The 19,344-nt window shown below is 35.2% G+C and overlaps 1 protein-coding gene and 1 long non-coding RNA gene across 6 annotated transcripts in view; one reads left to right on the top strand and one right to left on the bottom strand.

Annotated features, from left to right (window-relative positions):
- Positions 1 to 1,056: 1,056 nt before the first annotated feature.
- LOC128601726 (uncharacterized) lies at positions 1,057 to 9,258 on the bottom strand. Its single transcript, XR_008384747.1, has 6 exons — positions 8,895 to 9,258; positions 7,928 to 8,073; positions 5,951 to 7,276; positions 4,632 to 4,669; positions 4,280 to 4,358; positions 1,057 to 2,265 (listed from the first exon to the last, which is right to left on the bottom strand). It is a non-coding gene; the product is annotated as an uncharacterized LOC128601726 (long non-coding RNA).
- cfap58 (cilia and flagella associated protein 58) overlaps positions 8,499 to 19,344 on the top strand; it is a 139,031-nt gene continuing 128,185 nt past the window's right edge. For 2 of the 5 annotated variants that reach the window (XR_008384746.1, XM_053615053.1), the window contains exons 1-4: positions 9,364 to 9,668; positions 11,577 to 11,861; positions 13,235 to 13,383; positions 17,417 to 17,573. Coding sequence is in view for 3 of the 5 variants with exons in the window: in XM_053615053.1 (XP_053471028.1) it covers positions 9,663 to 9,668; positions 11,577 to 11,861; positions 13,235 to 13,383; positions 17,417 to 17,573 (597 nt within the window). In the remaining 2 variants the exon portion in view is untranslated. Of the gene's footprint in view, positions 8,623 to 9,361; positions 9,669 to 11,576; positions 11,862 to 13,234; positions 13,384 to 17,416; positions 17,574 to 19,344 lie in introns of those variants that run through there. The other 3 variants (XM_053615051.1, XR_008384745.1, XM_053615050.1) reach the window with 3 other exon arrangements.

Here is a 19,344-nt window from a genome sequence, read left to right as displayed (position 1 = left end):
GCTAATAGTCAACTATATCATACCCAAGTAGCTTTGACCCTGATTCTTATTTCCACAGGCTAGATTAACCAGTGAGCAATCAGTAATAAACTGTAATACTGCATAGGAACATAAAACAGCAGTGTGCTATTCAGCTACTATTATCTCCATTTTTTCTCTATCAACAGCTACCCCATGATTGATGACCCCAAAGGCAATTCCCCAAGATTTCCTCTGCAAGTTTATTTTGAATTTAATCTCACATTTTGATTGACTATATGTAAAAAGTGTGACTGTTGACATATCTGCTGGGGGGCCTGGAGTGTAGTTTTTCACCGTGGGATTTTTTATTTTTTTGTCTCATTTCGTTTTCGAACATTTAATGCCTTTTGTCCAGCCCCTGAAATCCTAGCCACTGGGTGAGCTCATTTATTTGTATATACAGTACATACACATTACTGTGAGCAGAAAAAGCTTTTAATTTCCAAGCAGGAATGTAACAACAAAATGAAATAATTACTGTATATGCTGAGATTCAACGATTAAGTAAGTTTTAGTTTAGTTTTAGTTGTCAGAAATTCATAGGCTGTCTGTGTGTTCTAGAAGACCTTAAGGGTTCTTGTTATTTTTTAACTCCTGTAAGTTAAAAACATCTAAAATGAGAATAAAGAGAGGGATGCAGCATTGCTTTAGTTTTGTTCAGTCTATCCAGTTCTGTCTCACCTCCTCATCTGTACACTCAGCTCAAACACATCAGCTTCCAAAGCTTGTCAACTTCTGGATCATTAACTAGCCGATCTGAGTTTTTGCTGTAAATCAGCACAACTGCATCGTATAGCTGCATTGCTTTCTGAATTTTTGAGTCCAACTTTTATGGTCTCCACTACCTCTACATTTAGATTTCTCATTAATATGACATTGAACATTGACAGGAAATGATGAATGAGAGAAGAAGCCATTATCCATCATAAGATAATTAGATAGAAATTAGCGAGAACTTTTCTCTTTTTTTGCCCAAAAAACTACAGTACTCAAACATTTAATGTAATTTTAGTATAAGAATTCAGAAGCAGAAAAACAGCAATCTCTTTTTTAATGGAACCTATAATTTGATGTAAGCCTATTGTATATTGCAGAGAAAGGGCAGAACAGATAAATAGATTATAGTTGGAGAGAGGCACACAACGATGAGTCTAAATTATATGGTTTATTATTTAAAAAAATGTGAATAAGCATGAGTGTTCTTTTTGCATCACAAACACGCAGCTCTGTCTTTAGCCCACTGTTTCCTGTTATTATTGCTCTGCCATTATACTTAATGGCAATCACCATGGGAACGGTATTGTACATGCTATGTTGTGTTGTCAAAGAGAACCCGGCTGGGAGGATATAGCTGCCTTGCTCTGCAGACACATACTGATGCTGGAGTACACACATAGAAGAAAAAAGTCTATTAAACCATTAAAGGCTCTAGATAGAACACTATGATAGAGTGCTTCCCTTTAAAGGAAGCTAAGAACTAACCATTGAAGAATGCTTTTTTTTTTTTTAACGAATGCTCATCAACATGCACAAATACACTATTGAGCCACAATTACTCTAGCTCATAGTCTGCTAAGTAAGTTCTAATTGCGAGTTCATTCACAAGTTTAGCATGCAGATCACTACCAGATCTTTAATTATCTGTCTGGATTAATTCCTGAAACACTATGTCATCTGTAGCAATGGTGTCAGTGGACTTGAGTCTGCATCCAGGATTACATTTACATTGCATTTACATTTATGACATTTGGCAGACACTCTTATTCAGAACAACTTACATTTATCTCATTTAATACAACTGAGCACTTGAAGGTTAAGGGTCTTGCTCAAGGGCCCAGCAGTGGCAGCTTTCAGTGCCACTGCTTTCAGGGATTTGAACTCACAACCTTCCGATCAGAAGACCAAAACAACTCTGCAACAAAGTTGTGGAAGGTATACATTCAATAATTTAGAAGTGGAAAAGTGCATGGTAACACCCACAGTCTGCCAAATACGGACATCCGTCAAAACTAGATGACTGAAAAACAAGACATTTGGTCAGAGAGGCCACCCAGAAACAAATTGCAACTTCGAGAGACTTACAGGATTTTATGGGCAACAGCAAAAAGCATGTGCATCCCGAAAACAATATCAAAGATATTGTACACATCTTGGCTGTATGGGAGAGTTTCAGGAAGAAAGCCATTTCTCAAAAAGGTTCATCTTGAATCCTGTTTGAAGTTTGCGAAAAGACACGTGAAGGACCTGCAGCAGAAGTGGCAGAAGGTTTTTTGGTCAGATGAAACCAGAGTAGAACATTTTTTGGCATTAATGCCAACGTGGCCCATCACCAAAACAACACCATCCCAACTATGAAGCATGATGGTGGTAGCATAATGTTGTGGGGCTGTTTCTCATCTAAGTACAGCCAAGTACAGGGAGATTCTGAAAAAGTACCTGATTAAATCTGGAAAACATCTGAAAATGCAAAAATTTTTAAACTTGAAAAAGAAGCAAATCAAAGTACAAATTACACAAAAAGACAGATGACAAAACATTTTTTCACAACTCAGTTTTGTATTTGAAACTTTTCTGTTTGTTTTTTTTAGTAAAACATGGCATGAAGCAAGTACTGCAGACAAAAACAATGTAAATAATTTGATAATTTGATATAAAGTAATAAAATGCATTGCTCAACCTTAATAGTTTCACTGTCAAGCTGTTGGTAGATATTCGTTTTAATTTTAGCCTGCCATCTAATAGCAGAACCAGCCATCACCAGATTGCACTGTAGTTTTACATTTAAAAAATAAATTAATACTTATTCAAGTGAATCAACGATTCTTTGAACATTCCATGAAAGTTTCTGCAAAATCTATAAATTCAAATGCCAAATTTGAACACTAATTCTTATAAGTGAAGGACCAAAACTGACATCAGATTAGAAAAAAAGATTATACAGACAGCTTATACAAAGAGATAGAAGAGCATATGCGCATAAGAAAACCATTATCATATATTTAGGTGTTGTTGTTGTTGGCATCTTCATGCCCTTCTGCATCGATGGAAACATCCAAAGTATTAACCTCTGGAAGACCTCTTTGGCCCTGACTCCACAAGCTAATAGAGTGAAATATCAGTGTCTTGTTAAAGCCTCTACTCATCAGTCCTCCCTATGTCACCTCTTCATTTGAATATAATGACTACATGCTAATGAAAGCTGCAATTATCATCACGTCTCCCAGCAGGACAATGTTCAGAATCAGACGTCTGCTAATACACAATTCAGAGGAACATAATTCAGAGGGACACAAATCAGTGACATTGTTTTCATAATTCATTCTAGATACTAATAAAAACTCCTACGGCTTTTTAAAGAATGAGTTAAATCACCTGAGCATCTAGTTCACTACTACAATAAGTGGAATAGAGTGAAAACCATTTGTTTAAAATCACAATGTTTATTCATTTTAAATTAGCATAATGAACAGTTAATGCTGGATATCTGTTGCCTATCATGCTACACAGTGTTGTCACAACTTAGTAGCTATTCATTCATATATGACACGATAACACAATAAATTGCTGTCATTGACCATTGTATCTTTAAGATTTATATAGTTTTATGAATTGGACAACATCAATTTATTATATTATATATCATTATATTGTAATAACCATCAACAATTTGTTAAATTCTTGAAGTTTTGCAATAATTTCACAGCTGAGGAAAAAAATTGCTGTTTAGTGGAATCAATAGCAACAGCAACATAAACTATTACCTCTATAACCTACAGAAGTATGCCATTTAAATTCCCAGGGACATTTTCCTCACTATAGTGTAATAAGCTCTAAGTATGAAGGACTATTTATATAACCCAATAACTGTGTTGGAAGATTTGGGTCATTTTGTTGTTATTTCATATTATGTTAAACCAACCTTTGGTTAGTTAATATAGTGGAGATTAGAAGTGGATTAAGGGTTTGTGAAAACAATTTAACATGGGCCTTGTAGCAAACGAATTGTAAATGTAAAAGCAGGATCAGTAAAAGCAAGCTTCATTCATTCATGCATGCATGCATTCATTCATTCATCTACAGTAACAGCTTTATACTGGTCAAGGTCAAGGTGGATCCAGAGCCAATCCCAGTAACTCTTTGTGCAAAGTGGAAACATTCACCCCAGATAAGTTGCCTGTCCATTGCATAGCACCATGCACACACACACACACACACACATTGACCCCAAAGGACAATTTAAAATAGCCAATCAACCTACCTGCATGTTTTTGGGAGATTGGAGGAAAATGGACAACATGGAGGAAACCCACAGGAACATGGGGAGAACATATGAAATTCTGTACAGACAGAAACACAAGTTCAGGATCCCAGAGCAACTCAGCAGGTTGGGTTCTACACCTAACTCAACAGTCTGTAGTCAAATTATCCCAACATATATTGTGTTATATGTGTATATGTGACCAAGTACTCATTATTTTGAGTTTTCCTGATCAGGCTTGTGATGGTTGCAAGGCAAGAATACAATCCAGGTGGAATGCCAGTCTATCACAGGGCACTATGCACACACTCATTCACACCTAATGGCAATTAAGAGTAACTAGTTCACTTACATGCATGTTTTTGGGAGGTGGGATGAAACTGGAGAACCCTGAGGAAACCCATACAGGCACAAAAAGAACATATGACACTCCATGAAGACAGTAACCTGAGCTCAAGATTGAATCAGTGACATTGCTATACATTGCTCCAGCCTGACTTAGCACTGCTTTACAGAAATGACTCAAGTGGGGTCAGATTTAACCCAGTATTTTATAGTGTAGCAGAACACACAGGAAAAATGCATATAATATACAGAACATGACAGCCATTAACCATTTTTTTCTAAATTATTCCTGAATGAATAAAGTATGACATCCTTGCACTTAAGGCCCCCAAGGCAGTGACTGTCCTGCCTATAATTACTTGGAAACATGGGCACGTGCAACCTTTGGGTGCATCTCAACCAGCTCCCTAGTTCAGTAGTCAGGGCACTGATCAGGGAGTTGACCATTTTAAGGGCTGTCTCAATTGCACAATCTTCCAATGCACTGGAACATTTGTTCTGTTAAAAAAATCCCACAATGCACCACAAAAAACCAGGGAGCATCTATGCTCACTATGTCCCTTTACTGGAAATGACGTTTTGTTTTCTCTCAGTTTGAAAAAAATGGGGGATGAACTCTCAGCCAACTTCCGGCTACAAATGTAAGTAGCTTGTTATCTTTGTTTTAGCTCTCAAATTCTTATGTACATTAGCGATTTTTAACTTTATTTGACATTCTATATATGGTTTCTTTGAGTCTAACGACTTTTGTGTTTAATGTTTAATTATTTTTTTTAATCCACTAGGTAGTTTACAATCCTGCTTGACATATTATGACAGAAATATGTGTGATTATTAAGCTAACAAATTTATAAGACATAAAAAATTTAATATTTTTTTTGTTTTTGGTGAGGTTTTATAACGCTAATACTTAGTCATGTCGCTGGAAATTCAGTTATCAGTGTCCCAATGTGTAGTCAACCATACAGCGTACTGATTCACTACCGACTGAGCTAGGGAGCTGGTTGAGAAACACCCTTTGTCCCATTTGCCCCCCAGCGCGAGCGCTGTCCTTCAGCACCACCGGATTTACATAATCCACAATGAATGCAACAAGTTGCCAAGGTAAGGAATTAAGGAAGCACGAAGAGCTGGTAAATGAAATAAATTTGGGTGCGTTTATAAATAACAGCGCAGTCTCAATTGAGATCCAAGCAATCATGAAAAAAAAGTCAGACTAGATGTATTTACGTTGAGCATATGGAAATTTGGAGGCGATAACATAACACCGGACAGACGAATGAGGTTTTCAGTCATCCCATGAGAATGAACACCAAAGTCACTGACCTTTATGGGAGTTGTGAAGTCTGTGAAATCTGTTGTGATATCCTCTCTGGAGCGGTGGGATTCCGGACACGCTGTTTCCCATGACTGAGAGGTAATACCAGTTTCCTGAAGCTGCAGTTCGGCAATAAATTAAGCTCTGGATATAATGTAGGTCCTCTCGGCCACTCTTTGTGGAATAAATGTGATGATCCGGAAGTGCGCGATTAGCAGGGTGTCGGAGGCGCGCGCTCTATTCTACAGCCGAGCAGCCACTGAAGTCGAGAACGACCTGAAATGGGAAAGGAAGAGGAAAAAAAGCGGTTTCGCTATTTCTTCCTGCCTATCTGATCTTGTCTGTCCTTTTTTTTTGCATCTAGACAATTGTTCAAACACTAAGCGTATTATTATAAGGTGTAGGCTACTATAATATTCTGGGTATTTATTAGAACTTTTAAGCTATCATCACTGAGCAACCGAGCACATGTCTTATTGGGCTAAAATTGTCATTACACTTAAGCTGACATTATTTTAGCCTATAAACCGACTTTAGAACAGTACACTCACCGGCCACTTTAATAGGAACACGTGTAGCCTACCTCTGGACATTCATGCAATTATCCGATTAACCAATCATGTGGCAACAGATACAGGTCATAAGTTTTTAGATAATGTTCATATCAAACATCTGAACGGAGAAAATTGTGATCCTAGTGACTTGGACCGTGTCAGATAGGCTGGTTTAAGTATTTCGGAAACTGCTGATCTCACATGTAACATTCTCTAGAGTTTGAAACAAGAAACAGTACAGGAGGCAACAAAAACAAACAAAAACACAAATAAAATAATAATAATAAAAAAGCATCCATGGCAACTGTAAGTACCCCATCTGTGGATGTCTCATCTGTAGATAACACTGCATATATAAGTGTTCCACTAGCCTATATAGAACTGCAAAACAATATAACGTACTTTTTGCATCTTAGCATAGTTACAGTATAGCTGTATATGATACATACTTTATAAGTATACTTTTATAATATATCAATGCTATGCATATTTTTACTATTTGTACTTTCAAATTTTATTTTATTTTTTAATATATTCAATTTTCGTTTTACTTTTATCTTATTTTTATTCTTACTTTATTTCATAGGTGTATTTTGTGCCTTGTTGTTGATGTATGCTGCCGGAATGCTCTCATTTCCCCATGGGATCAATAAAGTCTTATCTTATCTTATCTTATCTTATCTTACCTTATCTTATTATCCAGTGAGTGGCAGTTCTATGGGCAGAAAACCTTGTTCATGAGAGAGGTCAGAGGAGAATGGCCAAACTACAGAGGAAAACCTAAAAAAAAAATACAGTACCTCAAATAATTTCTCTTTACAACCAGTGTATATAGCTGTGGAAGCATATTATACAGTATGTAATAAATATAGCACATAGGACACCAGTCTAGAGTTTGAACACCTACACTGCAAACAAGTTACTATAAAATGTACAGTAAATTGCTGTAGATCTTAGTTGCCAGTTAAAATTATTACATGGTGCTAAACTGTATGTTTAATAAACTGTCATTTTTAACAGTAACATTGTAATTTAGCAAACAAAAGTTGTAATTTTACTGTGTCTTTACTGCAATTTTTATTATTTTTGCTCTAAAAGTAGGCTACAATGTAAAAGTAGTAAATCTTTTACAGAATAGTACATTGCACATTGACAGTACTTTACTGGTCAGTAAAATTGCCAGTAACGTATAACTTATATAAATAACATCGAAATAATATAAATATGGGTTATATAAATAATACAAAAGAAACATGTTGAAAAAATCAAGACCTTCAAATACTTTAGATTTTTTTAAATTTTTTTTTCAAAACAGCCACCTGTTGAATTGATAACAGCTTTGCAAACTTTGAGGCTTCTCTAACCCAACTTCCTAAATTACATAATCTTAGAGGAATTCCCACAGTAGTAAGAATTTATTGCTTGTTTCACCTTCATTCCTTCAGTGAATTTTGAAGCAGGATTACATTACTGAACCAGTGCAGGCCATAATGTCCAGGTTGTACAGTATGAGTCGTTATTCAGATTGAGACTGAGGGCTTGTGCTCTTTGACCAACGATTTGTGTAAAGCTGCCACCTAGTGTAAAGATCAACAAGAAAAACAAAATCACATGAAATTAATGACGCTGTCGTTTGGATCATTTGCTTTGAATGCTATAAGCAGCTTGTTTTGTCGGGGGGAGGGAGGAAATAATTCTGTGTGCATCTCGGAAATAGCTATCACTAAGTGATCCTGTTCACACACACTGCTGACAATAATAATAATAATAATAATAATAATAATAATAATAATAATAATAATAATGCATTAGGTTGAAAACTAAAAACATATTAACAAATCCTACAATGCACTGTAAAAGTTGCCAGAAGAGTCTATAGAGGATGAGGAAGAGCTTTTATAGTGTGTAGGGAATAGGGATCAGGGCACGATTCTGGACTGCAGGAAGGGGGCGGGGCCTTCACACGGTTGCATAGCAACAGAGACGCATTTCATAAACAGCGAGATAAAAAAGATAGTCAGCTTTACTTTACATTTTGAACTGTGTAGATTTATAAAATACTGAAGCTCTTGGTTGATAGACACATATAAGTTTCGGAACAGACGCTGAAAACGTGCATAATGGAGGTAGGATAAGAAACTTTGAATGTTCCCCCGGCTGGTTTACACTGCTCCTCCATGATAGATAATAGAACTTAATGATCTTACACCCATCAGAGATAAGAAACTACGTTTAACTATGTGTGAAATAGTTAAACGTATGCATAAAACGTATATTAAAACAATATGAAAATTGCACACTGAACTGAAAATTGATTTGTTTTTAATTTGTTTTTATAAATAACACAACGAAACCAAAACAATTAAACATTAAATCATCTCTATATAACTAAGCTCACCATCTACTAAAAATAACCACAAAGTGACACCAAGACTCCCATAAAACTACCTTGTCCCAAACACTGCCTACTGCCCAAAGCAGTAACTAAAAAAAAAATAAAATAAAAAAACCAACAACAGTTATTTTCATGTTTACTGCTTTATAGAAATCAGTTAGACCAAGTAAACACCATAAAATTGCTAACTACTGTCTACTTTAAAAAGAATAATAATAATAATAATAATAATAATAATAATAATAAAAACTATATAAAAATAAATACAACCCAGAGTATTTTCACATTAATATTTTGCCTATTGTAAACTCGGGTTAATTTAGATATTAATTCTGTATGCATCTCGGAAACAGCTATCACTAAGTGATCCTCTTCACACACATTGCTGACGATAATAATAATAATAATAATAATAATAATAAGAAGAAGAAGAAGAAGAAGAAGAAGAAGAAGAAGAATGCATTAGGTTGAAAACTAAAACATATTAACAAATCCTAAAATGCACTGTAAGAGTTGCCAGAAGAGTCTATAGGGGATGAGAAAAAGCTTTTATAGTGTGTAGGGAATAGGGATCAGAGCACGATTCTGGACTGCAGGAAGGGGGCGGGACCTTCACGCGGTTGCATAGCAACAGAGACGCATTTCATAAACAGCGAGATAAAAAAGATAGTCAGCTTTACTTTACATTTTAAACTGTAGATTTATAAAATACTGAAGCTCTTGGTTGATAGACGCATATAAGTTTCGGAACAGACGCTGAAAACGTGCATAATGGAGGTAGGATAAGAAACTTTGAATGTTTCCCCGGCTGGTTTATACTGCTCCTCCATGATAGATAATAGAACTTAATGATCTTACACCCATCAGAGATAAGAAACTACGTTTAACTATGTGTGAAATAGTTAAATGTATGCATAAAACGGTTATTAAAACGTATGTATTAAACCTATATTAAAACAATATGAAAATTGCACATTGAACTGAAAATCGACTTGTTTTGAATTCGTTTTTATAAATAACACAACGAAACCAAGACAATTAAACGTTAAATAATCTCTGTATAACTAAGATCACCTAAAGCCTTACAGACAGATAAACTAATTATGAAATACATTTACAAATTAAATTTCTCTATTAAATTCAATTAAGGATAAAATGCTTAACATAAAAAGTTTAACATGGCTTAATCTACTAAAAATAACCACAAAGTGACACCAAGACTCCCATACAACTACCTTGTCCTAAACACTGCCTACTGCCCAAAGCAGTAACTAAAAAAAGAAAGAAAAAATCTACAACAGTTATTTTCATATTTTCTGCTTTATAGAAATCAGTTAGACCAAGTAAACACCTTAAAATTGCTAACTATTGTCTACTTTCAAAAGAATATATATATACATATACACAACCCAGAGTATTTTCACATTAAACTTTTGCCTATTGTAAACTCGGATTAATTTAGATATTAATTATTGGGATGCTATTTGAATTTTCAAGGTGTCTAAGCTTTCTTGCTATTTATCAAGCAAACACCCTAACAACCATTTTTAATTTCAATTTTGGTAATTTGGGACAACACGATTCCATTGGTTTAGGCTTTATTTATCTATCTATCTATCTATCTATCTATCTATCTATCTATCTATCTGTCTGTCTGTCTGTCTGTTTGTCTGTCTACCTGTCTGTCTGTATGTCTGTCTATCTATCTATCTATCTGTCTGTCTGTCTGTCTATGTGTCTGTCTGTCTGTCTGTCTATGTGTCTGTCTGTCTGTCTGTCTATCTATCCATCCATCCATCCATCCATCCATCCTTCCTTCCTTCCTTCCTTCCATCCATCTATCCATCTATCCATCAATCTATCTAATCTATCTAATCTGTCTTTCGGTCAGTCGGTCGGCTGGTCGGTCGGTCATACCTATTATTCACAACAATAAATCCCATTTCAATACCACTATTGAAGAAAAAAAAAATCGTATCCAAGTTCATCGTAAAGTTATCTTAATATTGTCTGCACACTGTCGCCTGATTAAAAGTGACTACATTTACATTTAGTCATTAGGCAGATGATTTTATCCAAAGCCACTTACAAATGAGGAAATACAAGAAAAGTGGTATATCGAGCACAGAACAATACAAGTAGTCCTACCATACAAGATTATTTTAAATGAGTGCTAGAGGAACAAAGTTCACAGAGTAGCGATGTAAGAGCTGTGTAAGTGCAAATTATTATTATTATTATTATTGAGTACTGAGTTTCTCAGCAATGATCACGTGATTTAGCCAATATTGAATTTTCTTATCACAATAGTATTGGAACATTTTGTTATGATTTTCAATATTATTACCATGTTACCGAGCCTCACAAAATGACTATAATTTCCAGAGTAGTCCTATTCCTGTTCAGTCAGCCATATTTTTCACATTTCCATGGACCTTTCATTTGAAGATGTAGTCTAATGTTTGAATTTGTATAAACAATTCTTCCTTCAATAAAGTAATTATTTTCATGCTCCCTGTTTTTAAGCATAATTTATCATATGTAGTTTTGTGGTTTTACTTTATTTCAAGATAAGCAAACCAACCGTGAAGTTACTGTGTCACTGTTACAGGATTATAATTGTGTCCGTGCATTTAGAGAAACAGAAAATTAGCTCGCAATTCCTTTTGTGTGCTCTTGGTGTAGGAGAAAGCTCAGAAGCCGGCAGTGGAAGAGAACTCATTTGAAGCTTTTGAGAAGGAGTTCCAGGATGTGTTGAATGAACTGGCAGGAGAGAACAGTCTGGATCTTAAGTTCAGGGCGGAACATGAAAAGCTCATCACAGCCCTGAAGAACTCACATGAGAATGAAAACAGGCTGATGACAAAATGCCGAGAGCTGAAAGCAGAGATAAGGGCCAACGCTGTCAAAGTGGAGGCGGCATTGAAGCTGTCTCATGAAGACCAGGCCACCATTATGCCACTAAAAAAGGTATAGTATGAGCAAAAAAGGATTAGGTATGAAAATGGTGCTCATTATCTGCTTCAGAAAAACAAATTGTGGTTAAGAGGTTAAGATTTGAATGACAGATTTGTTAAGTCTTTTACAATGAAATGCAAATGCAAATTTGAATAAAATAACAAATTAAAAAATCCTTGGCTAGCTCTAAACTCTGTCTAATTTATTCCTTGTTGGTGTGACCTTCATATTCAGTGCTGGTATTATTTGTAAAATGAAAATATTTTGTGCGACAAGAGCTTAATTGGAGTGATTATGATCTGAGCCTTTTCTAATTAGATTATTAAAAAGAAAAACATATCCTTCATATCCTTACATATTTTGTACTTACAGTTGAGGTCATAAGTTTACATACGCCTTGTAGAATCTACAAAATATTAACAAAATTTTTAAATTTTTTTTTTAATTTTTAAAGAAGAGGGATCATAAAAATAGCATTTTGTTGTTTTTTTATTTAGTACTGCCCCAAACAAGCTATTTCACATAACAACGTTTACATATAGTCCACAAGACACAATTATAACTGAATTTACACAAATTAACCAGTTTTTGAACCAACTGATTCTCAAGAATGCAACACGATGCATTAAGAGCCAGGGGGTGTAAAACTTTGAACAGGATGATCGGTGTAAACTATTATTTTGTCTTTTGGGAAACATGTAAATAGCTTATGTAGCATCTGAAGGGCAGTACTAAATGAAAAAAAAAGATCTTTAAACAAAATAATGCAACAGAAATACAGTCATAAGTTTAGTTTTATTATATAATACCGCATATGGGGCACTAACAACATGAATAGGAAGCCACTGAGGATTAAAGGTGCAATAGTTGATTTTTTTTCTTACTAATAATATGAATCAGCTGGAAAATATAGAACATGATTTAAATAAAACAGATGGTTTAAGCTCTGACCTCAGGACAAAAGTATTACATGGCTGAAAAAACACAAAACCCCGTTGTAAAACTGCCTTATGCATGGTTGTGTTTACATGGCCATCCTGTCTATCATTTTATAGACAAAAATAAATCTTATTCAACTCCACCTGCTCAACCAATGGAGGCCTTATCTTGACTAATTTTGAGAAATCCTACCTAATGCACCTTTAAACTAACCACTGGATTGAGGATATATAAAATAAACAGGGACAGCATAAGTACGAGGAAACATTATAGGTGTGTAAAATGAAAAGAAACTAAAACATTGTTGGATACAACTATGTTGTAAATAAATTCACCAGAAAAATAACATTTGTAAAGAGAAAGAAACTTTATAGCAACAGATGATTCTTATATCATATTAGATAATACAGTATGCTTTAAGCTTGAATTTAGTCTCTGTTTCTTAGGAAATCGAAAAGGCTTGGGAAATGGTGGATGCGGCCCATGAAAAGGAGAAGATTGCTAAAGACACAATTAAGACTCTACAGCAGGAAATAAACAGGCTTACTGTACTTGTCGAGCAAGAAGTTGTTGTATCCAAAGCTGAAGTGCAGAGGTGAGTGTGTGATGTAAACATGGTTATAGTTAGCCAATACCTAAAAATTCAGATTTACATGCTCTGAGATGTAGTGCGTTTTAAAAGATGTTACTTAGTATTTTATCTATAAATTGGATTAGGGCCCATTCAGATTATTAGACTTGATATTAAGATTTGTCATGTGTGATCTGATGACAAGTGGGCTGAGCTAAATACTAATCGGACTGGGGTTAAATCCTCTGCTCATTAGTATATTAATGAGTGTTATACTGTGTGTGTCAGCCTGGGAAAATCTTAATATGGTGACATTTTGACATTAAATATATATATATATATAGGTCTGAAAACTACGGAAAACCTGAAGTAAAATAGCATTTTAAAGTAACAGTACAAAGGGAGGAAATGCAGAAGCATCGCAAACATTTTGACAGCTAGTATCTGATTACACTGAACTGAATTGTTTGGGCTTATATCTGTTTCACTAAAATACATAACTATCCAACAACTTAACCAAAACGTGACTTTCAGTGTGTGAGGAAATCACACTTACAGTAGCTAGCAAGATTTTACACATCTTTTAGGCAGGCGGCCTGAAAGATTTTTACCACTGCATTTGATAAACTGACTCCTTACCTAACATTGCAGGAAGTTAGCCTAGGGAAGAGTAAATTTCCGAAGTAAATAAAAAGTTTTCTGCATTGGTATTGGTAAAATATATTACAGTTTCTTATAGGTAAAGGGTCAAATCATGTTATAGACAGAAAAAGATTTTGTCCAAAACCCAATTTTTTGTCTATTTTGGCTGTTCTCCCAGACCACACACGCACACACTATGCCAGTGAAATTACAGCTATTCTTTATTTATGATGTAATATAATATACTATATATTCTATAACATACTTTGTATGTAATAGTAATAAATAATAATATTAGTTTTTTCAAGTCTGAATAATAACTTCTGAGTTCTCCATAGCAGATTACCATTATGAATGGATTTAGGTTATGGCATTGGAGATTAGGTTATCTGTGGTGATCTGCACAAATTACAAAGATACTTTTATCAAAATATATTCCCAACTGCCCCTGAAATATGATTAGTGCTCTGTAGAGTTTATGGCATAGTTCGTAATCATTGTTTGAGGTTTATGTGCTTTTAGGCTGCTTCCGTCATAGTGCAGGTGGCCCATCATATACTGCAGGTCACATTCTAGCTAGTAGTGCTGGTACAAGTGTATCAGACACCATAGCTTTGTTGGGGTAAACACTAAGTGCATTTTCTGGACACTTTATTAGAAACACCCACATTGTTGTTCCACTTTGTAGATGCACTTTAAGAGACAAAACTCTCTATTTATTTCCATATACATTGTTCTTCCTCCTTGACATATTCAAGCTCAAATAAATAAATAAATAGATAAATAAATAGATAAATAAATAAATAAATAAATAAATAAATAAATAATAAAAATATTCAAAAGGATTTGAATATGTCAGTCATTTGCTTTTTCACCAGCAGGAGTTAATGCTATCAGTCAGAGCTCCTGGTGTTTAAAACCAAAGATAAAATTGGCTTGAGTTCCATAATTTGTATTATTATGTATTTTACATATTATACAGTTGAGAGCATAAGTTTGCATCCCCCATGCTTTCTGGGTGGAAAAAAAAAGAAAAAAGAAAAGAAAATGGTGCTCTCCTTACAGTGGCTTAGTGGTTAGCACGTTCACCTCAAACTGCCAGGGTTGAGGGCTCAATTCCCGCTGCTGCTCTATGTGTGTGGAGTTTGCATTTTCTCCCCGTGCTGCGGGGGTTTCCTCTGGGTACTCCAGTTTCCTCACCCAGTCCAAAGATATGCATGGTAGGCTGATTGGCATGTCCAAAGTGTCCGTAGTGTATGAATGGGTGTGTGAATGTGTATGTGATTGTGCCCTGCGATGGATTGGCACCCTGTCCATGGTGCATCCCGCCTTGTGCCTGATGCTCCCTCGAATAGGCTCCAGGTTCTCTGTGACCCTGTAGGATAAGCGGTATAGAAGATGGATGGATGGATGGGTGCTCCCTTTTGTAATTTACATAGAAAAAATGTAGTATTCAAGTAACAACTATATATGCCAAAATCCATTTAAAAGGAATCTTTGCCATGACTTTCTCGGTATCCAGAATATTACATCTTAGAGGATCCAAAATCTGTTCAGAAGATACAAAAGGCAAAGGGTGGGCAAACAAGCTATTAGAGAATATTTATATCACATTCAGAACTTTTAAACTGGCATATCTTTATATTTTATACTATTAATACATTTAGTCTTATTGGTTTCAATATTAAATAAATCAAAATATGGTACGTACCAAATAAAATGAAACTGTGAAGAATAACTGGATATTAAGCTGGGAAGTTAATATCTATTGTGTCTGAGGGGTATGCAAACTTTTGCACTCAACTGTTTAAGCTATATAAAAAAAATTCTGATTATAATGATCAAAAGTGCAGGAAATACAAACAGTACAAATTAGTACGGAACCACAGGGCTCTATGGTAACAATTTTTTAGGGGAACTTGTGCTCCTAATTACAAATTTTAGGTACAGAGTCAAAAATGTAGGAGCACTGTTGAAGTTTGTTTATTTTTTTTAGAGATTGTAACGATAATGTGCGACTATATAATGCACAAGTAGGCAAGAAAAAACTTGAGCTGGTCAATTATAACAGCATTTATTAACATAGTGTAGAGCCGTGACAAATTAATTTACCTTCTGATAAACTAAATGTAATATTTTCAGTTAATTTTATAGACTGTATGCAAAAAAAACAAACAAAAAAACAACAACCATTAACCTGTTCCACCTTGTAAACAAATAGCAATGAGATACTGTTGGTTAATTGATGAATAAACAAGCATAAAATATTTATTTTTTAAATATCTTAAACAATAAAGGGTTTTAATTAAACATAGACTAATATAAAAATGATCCATATTAGGAAAAAGACAGCTAATAGCATCTAAGGAAATAGCCTACTAAGCTTAATGTCAAATTGATATTAAATGCAACCCATATAAACTAAACATTATTTCATTTATCATTTTATTTATATTTTATGAATTTATTATATCTATTTTTATATTAAATTATTTATTTATAACTAAGCAAATTTTCTGTCTTTACATTTTATTTTATTTTTTTGTTTGATCAGTTGTTCCTTCCTAAAAGGAGTCCCCCATTACATTGTTGCCATGTATGCTGATAATATTGTATTTTTTGGGGTTTAAATCAAAACATGAAAACTGTAGTTGACTTTTGTGATATTTGGCAACCGTGAGCTTAAATGAAGTGTCTATTAGACACTGTCTATTAGAGCTGTCTAATAGCTGTCTATTAGAGTTGGTGAAGAGAGTGAAGGAGACAGGCAGCGTACTATATGTTTACAGACAGAACAGTTGCTACTCTTGATTATGATTCGTGAGGAATTATTTAATGAAGAAGTCTGAATTACACTCAACCTTGTAGCATTAGCATTATTATTAATTTACTCGCTGTGTCTGCACGACCATGTCACAGTCACAGGTTCAGGTCATTTTGCGTGATCAATATAAGATGGCGGATTGTGAGATCGGCAAGTTGAGAGACATAGATGATATACAGTGTTACTCTTGTCATCATAATGGCTTCTTTGCATTATTTGCACACTTGTTAAGTTGACTAAGGTGATGAAAATCAGTGTGAAAGTAACTGTTGCTCGGTGTAGATGCATTTTGGAGTTGTAGTTTTTATTACAATTGTATTATGCAAATCTGAACAGGTCACTCGCATCGGTACGACTAAATATTTATTCACAGTCATACAAAGTACTTTTCAGTTGCAAATGCTACTGAAATGGTCACACTGTAGAGCCCTGCACCATATTAAATGGACTCTAGTGGTGCTCATATACTGTAAGCAGCTTGTATGCATATTTCTTAGAACCCAGTTCTGCATGTCGTCCAAGTGCTAATTGATGCTTCGGCTGTGCTAAAAAGCCACGGATAATTGCTCTGAATGGGTTTTTGTTTTGCAGTGTGGGCGAGCTATTGAAAATCAAGGAGCAGTTGACGGCTGAGAGAGACAAGCTACTCTCCGAGCTGGTGACTCTCCGAGACAATTTTGAAAAGGCCACAATCAAGCAACATGAGGCTGAGGAGGCGAACATGAAGACCCAGGAAACCATCTTACAGGTATTTAAAGTCCTACGAGCCATCGGTGGGCCCAGACCTACTCTTCAACTGTCTGTTTTTGGTTAATCTGTTCTCAGTGTAGCCTCAGATTCATGTTCTTGTCTAAGAGTGTCCTGCTGTTGCAGCACATCCACCTCAAGGCTTGATGTGTTGTGTGTTCTGAGATGCTTTTCAGCTCAGCACAGTTGTAAAGAGTGACCATTCTCATTAACAAGGCATTTCCACCTGCCACTCACTGGATGTTTTTTGTTTTTCGCAACACTCTGTGTAAACTTTAGAGACTGCTGTGAGTGAAAATGAACTAGATCTACATGATATTATGTACTGTGGTGCTGCCACATGATTGGTTGATTGGATAAATGCATGTATAAGCAGGGGTACAGATGCTCCTATTATTAGTCGCTGGTGGGTATATATGCACATAATGAAGTCACATGCATGCACAAAATGTTCATTAGCGAAATAGAGCCATCTTCTGAACAGAACATAAGAGCTATGAACCGTGGACACACTTTATATTAAGTGACCGCTGTGCCTTGGGAGCAAAATATTAATGCAAGCACAGACTCTCTAATATGTGATTCAGTTACAGCGACAGTAATCCTACTTATGTTCACAATAACACAGACGCTTTTGACTAATGCACATAGAAAGCCACTGTGTGACTCTGGTTTTGATTTAGCTTTTAATTTCACTGAAGCTTTTTTGTTTACAGCCTGGATAATATTCAACAGTTTCACTTCAGTAGTGCTGTAGCTCATTGGATTTCCATGGGATTTTATCATGCTTTATGACCAGGAAGACATATTTTTGCAGTTCAGCAGTATTTAGTGTTTCATCTGTAGCATCCTTATTTAGGCAGCAGATCGATAGAGGAAATGTGGGCATGGTTCAGTAATTGTTTAAATGCAGAACATTAGTTCCAAATAGTATAATTTATTTGCCACATATCATTTTTTTCTGGTTAAACTGAGACTGAAAAGCTTGCAAATGAAATACTTGGCCTTGGTATTATAGAGAGATATGACTCCCTTGATGGTAGGTTGGTGGGGGGAAAAAGTACTTTCTGTTTTGTTTACCAAGCACACCACTGAGGGGGAATTGATTGGATGCTTGGCGTAGCCGGTCACAGGATATTAAATTTCAAAGAAGACAGAGATAGCATGCATGAAAAACTTGTATGCGCCAAAGCCAAAACTCAAGATCTTATACTGCAATTTCAATTTCAGTGACATGCTTCCATTTTAGTGGCACACTGCTGATCTTAGCTTCCTGTCATGCTATGAAGTTTCTATTCAAATACCTGAGAATATCCTGGTATTTATATCTGAGTGGCCACATATTAAACCTGTTCCTAATACTGTATACCCTAATTAAAAGTCACTTTGATAATTAGATAAACCCGAAAAACTGTAAACAATGTAGTTTACAGTTTCTCAGAAAGTCAACATATAAACCAGTATCACTCGCAGTAAGCATGTAGTAACATGAAAGGGCTATCATAACAGACCTCTTTTCCAAAATATGAATTATACCACAGCACTGTTGATTTCTAGATTCTGATTAGTCAGAAGGTGTTGCTTACTGTAATTTTCTATAACAGCAGCTCATACAGTTTATATTAATGCACTCTTTCTAATACGTTATTATTTCTGTAGTAACAGCTAATTCAGTGGGACTTGTGTGTCGGAAACTTCTCATGAATGGATTGAAAAATCTGCAGTTTTTGATTTGGGGAAGTTTTCTGTAAGGAGACATTTATTTCACATTC

Source organism: Ictalurus furcatus, chromosome 26 (genome assembly GCF_023375685.1).
Source record: "Ictalurus furcatus strain D&B chromosome 26, Billie_1.0, whole genome shotgun sequence".
In the NCBI taxonomy this organism is placed as follows: domain Eukaryota; kingdom Metazoa; phylum Chordata; class Actinopteri; order Siluriformes; family Ictaluridae; genus Ictalurus; species Ictalurus furcatus.
The sequence above is the reverse complement of the archived record's forward strand: the minus strand, read 5'-3'. Positions and strand labels throughout refer to the sequence as shown.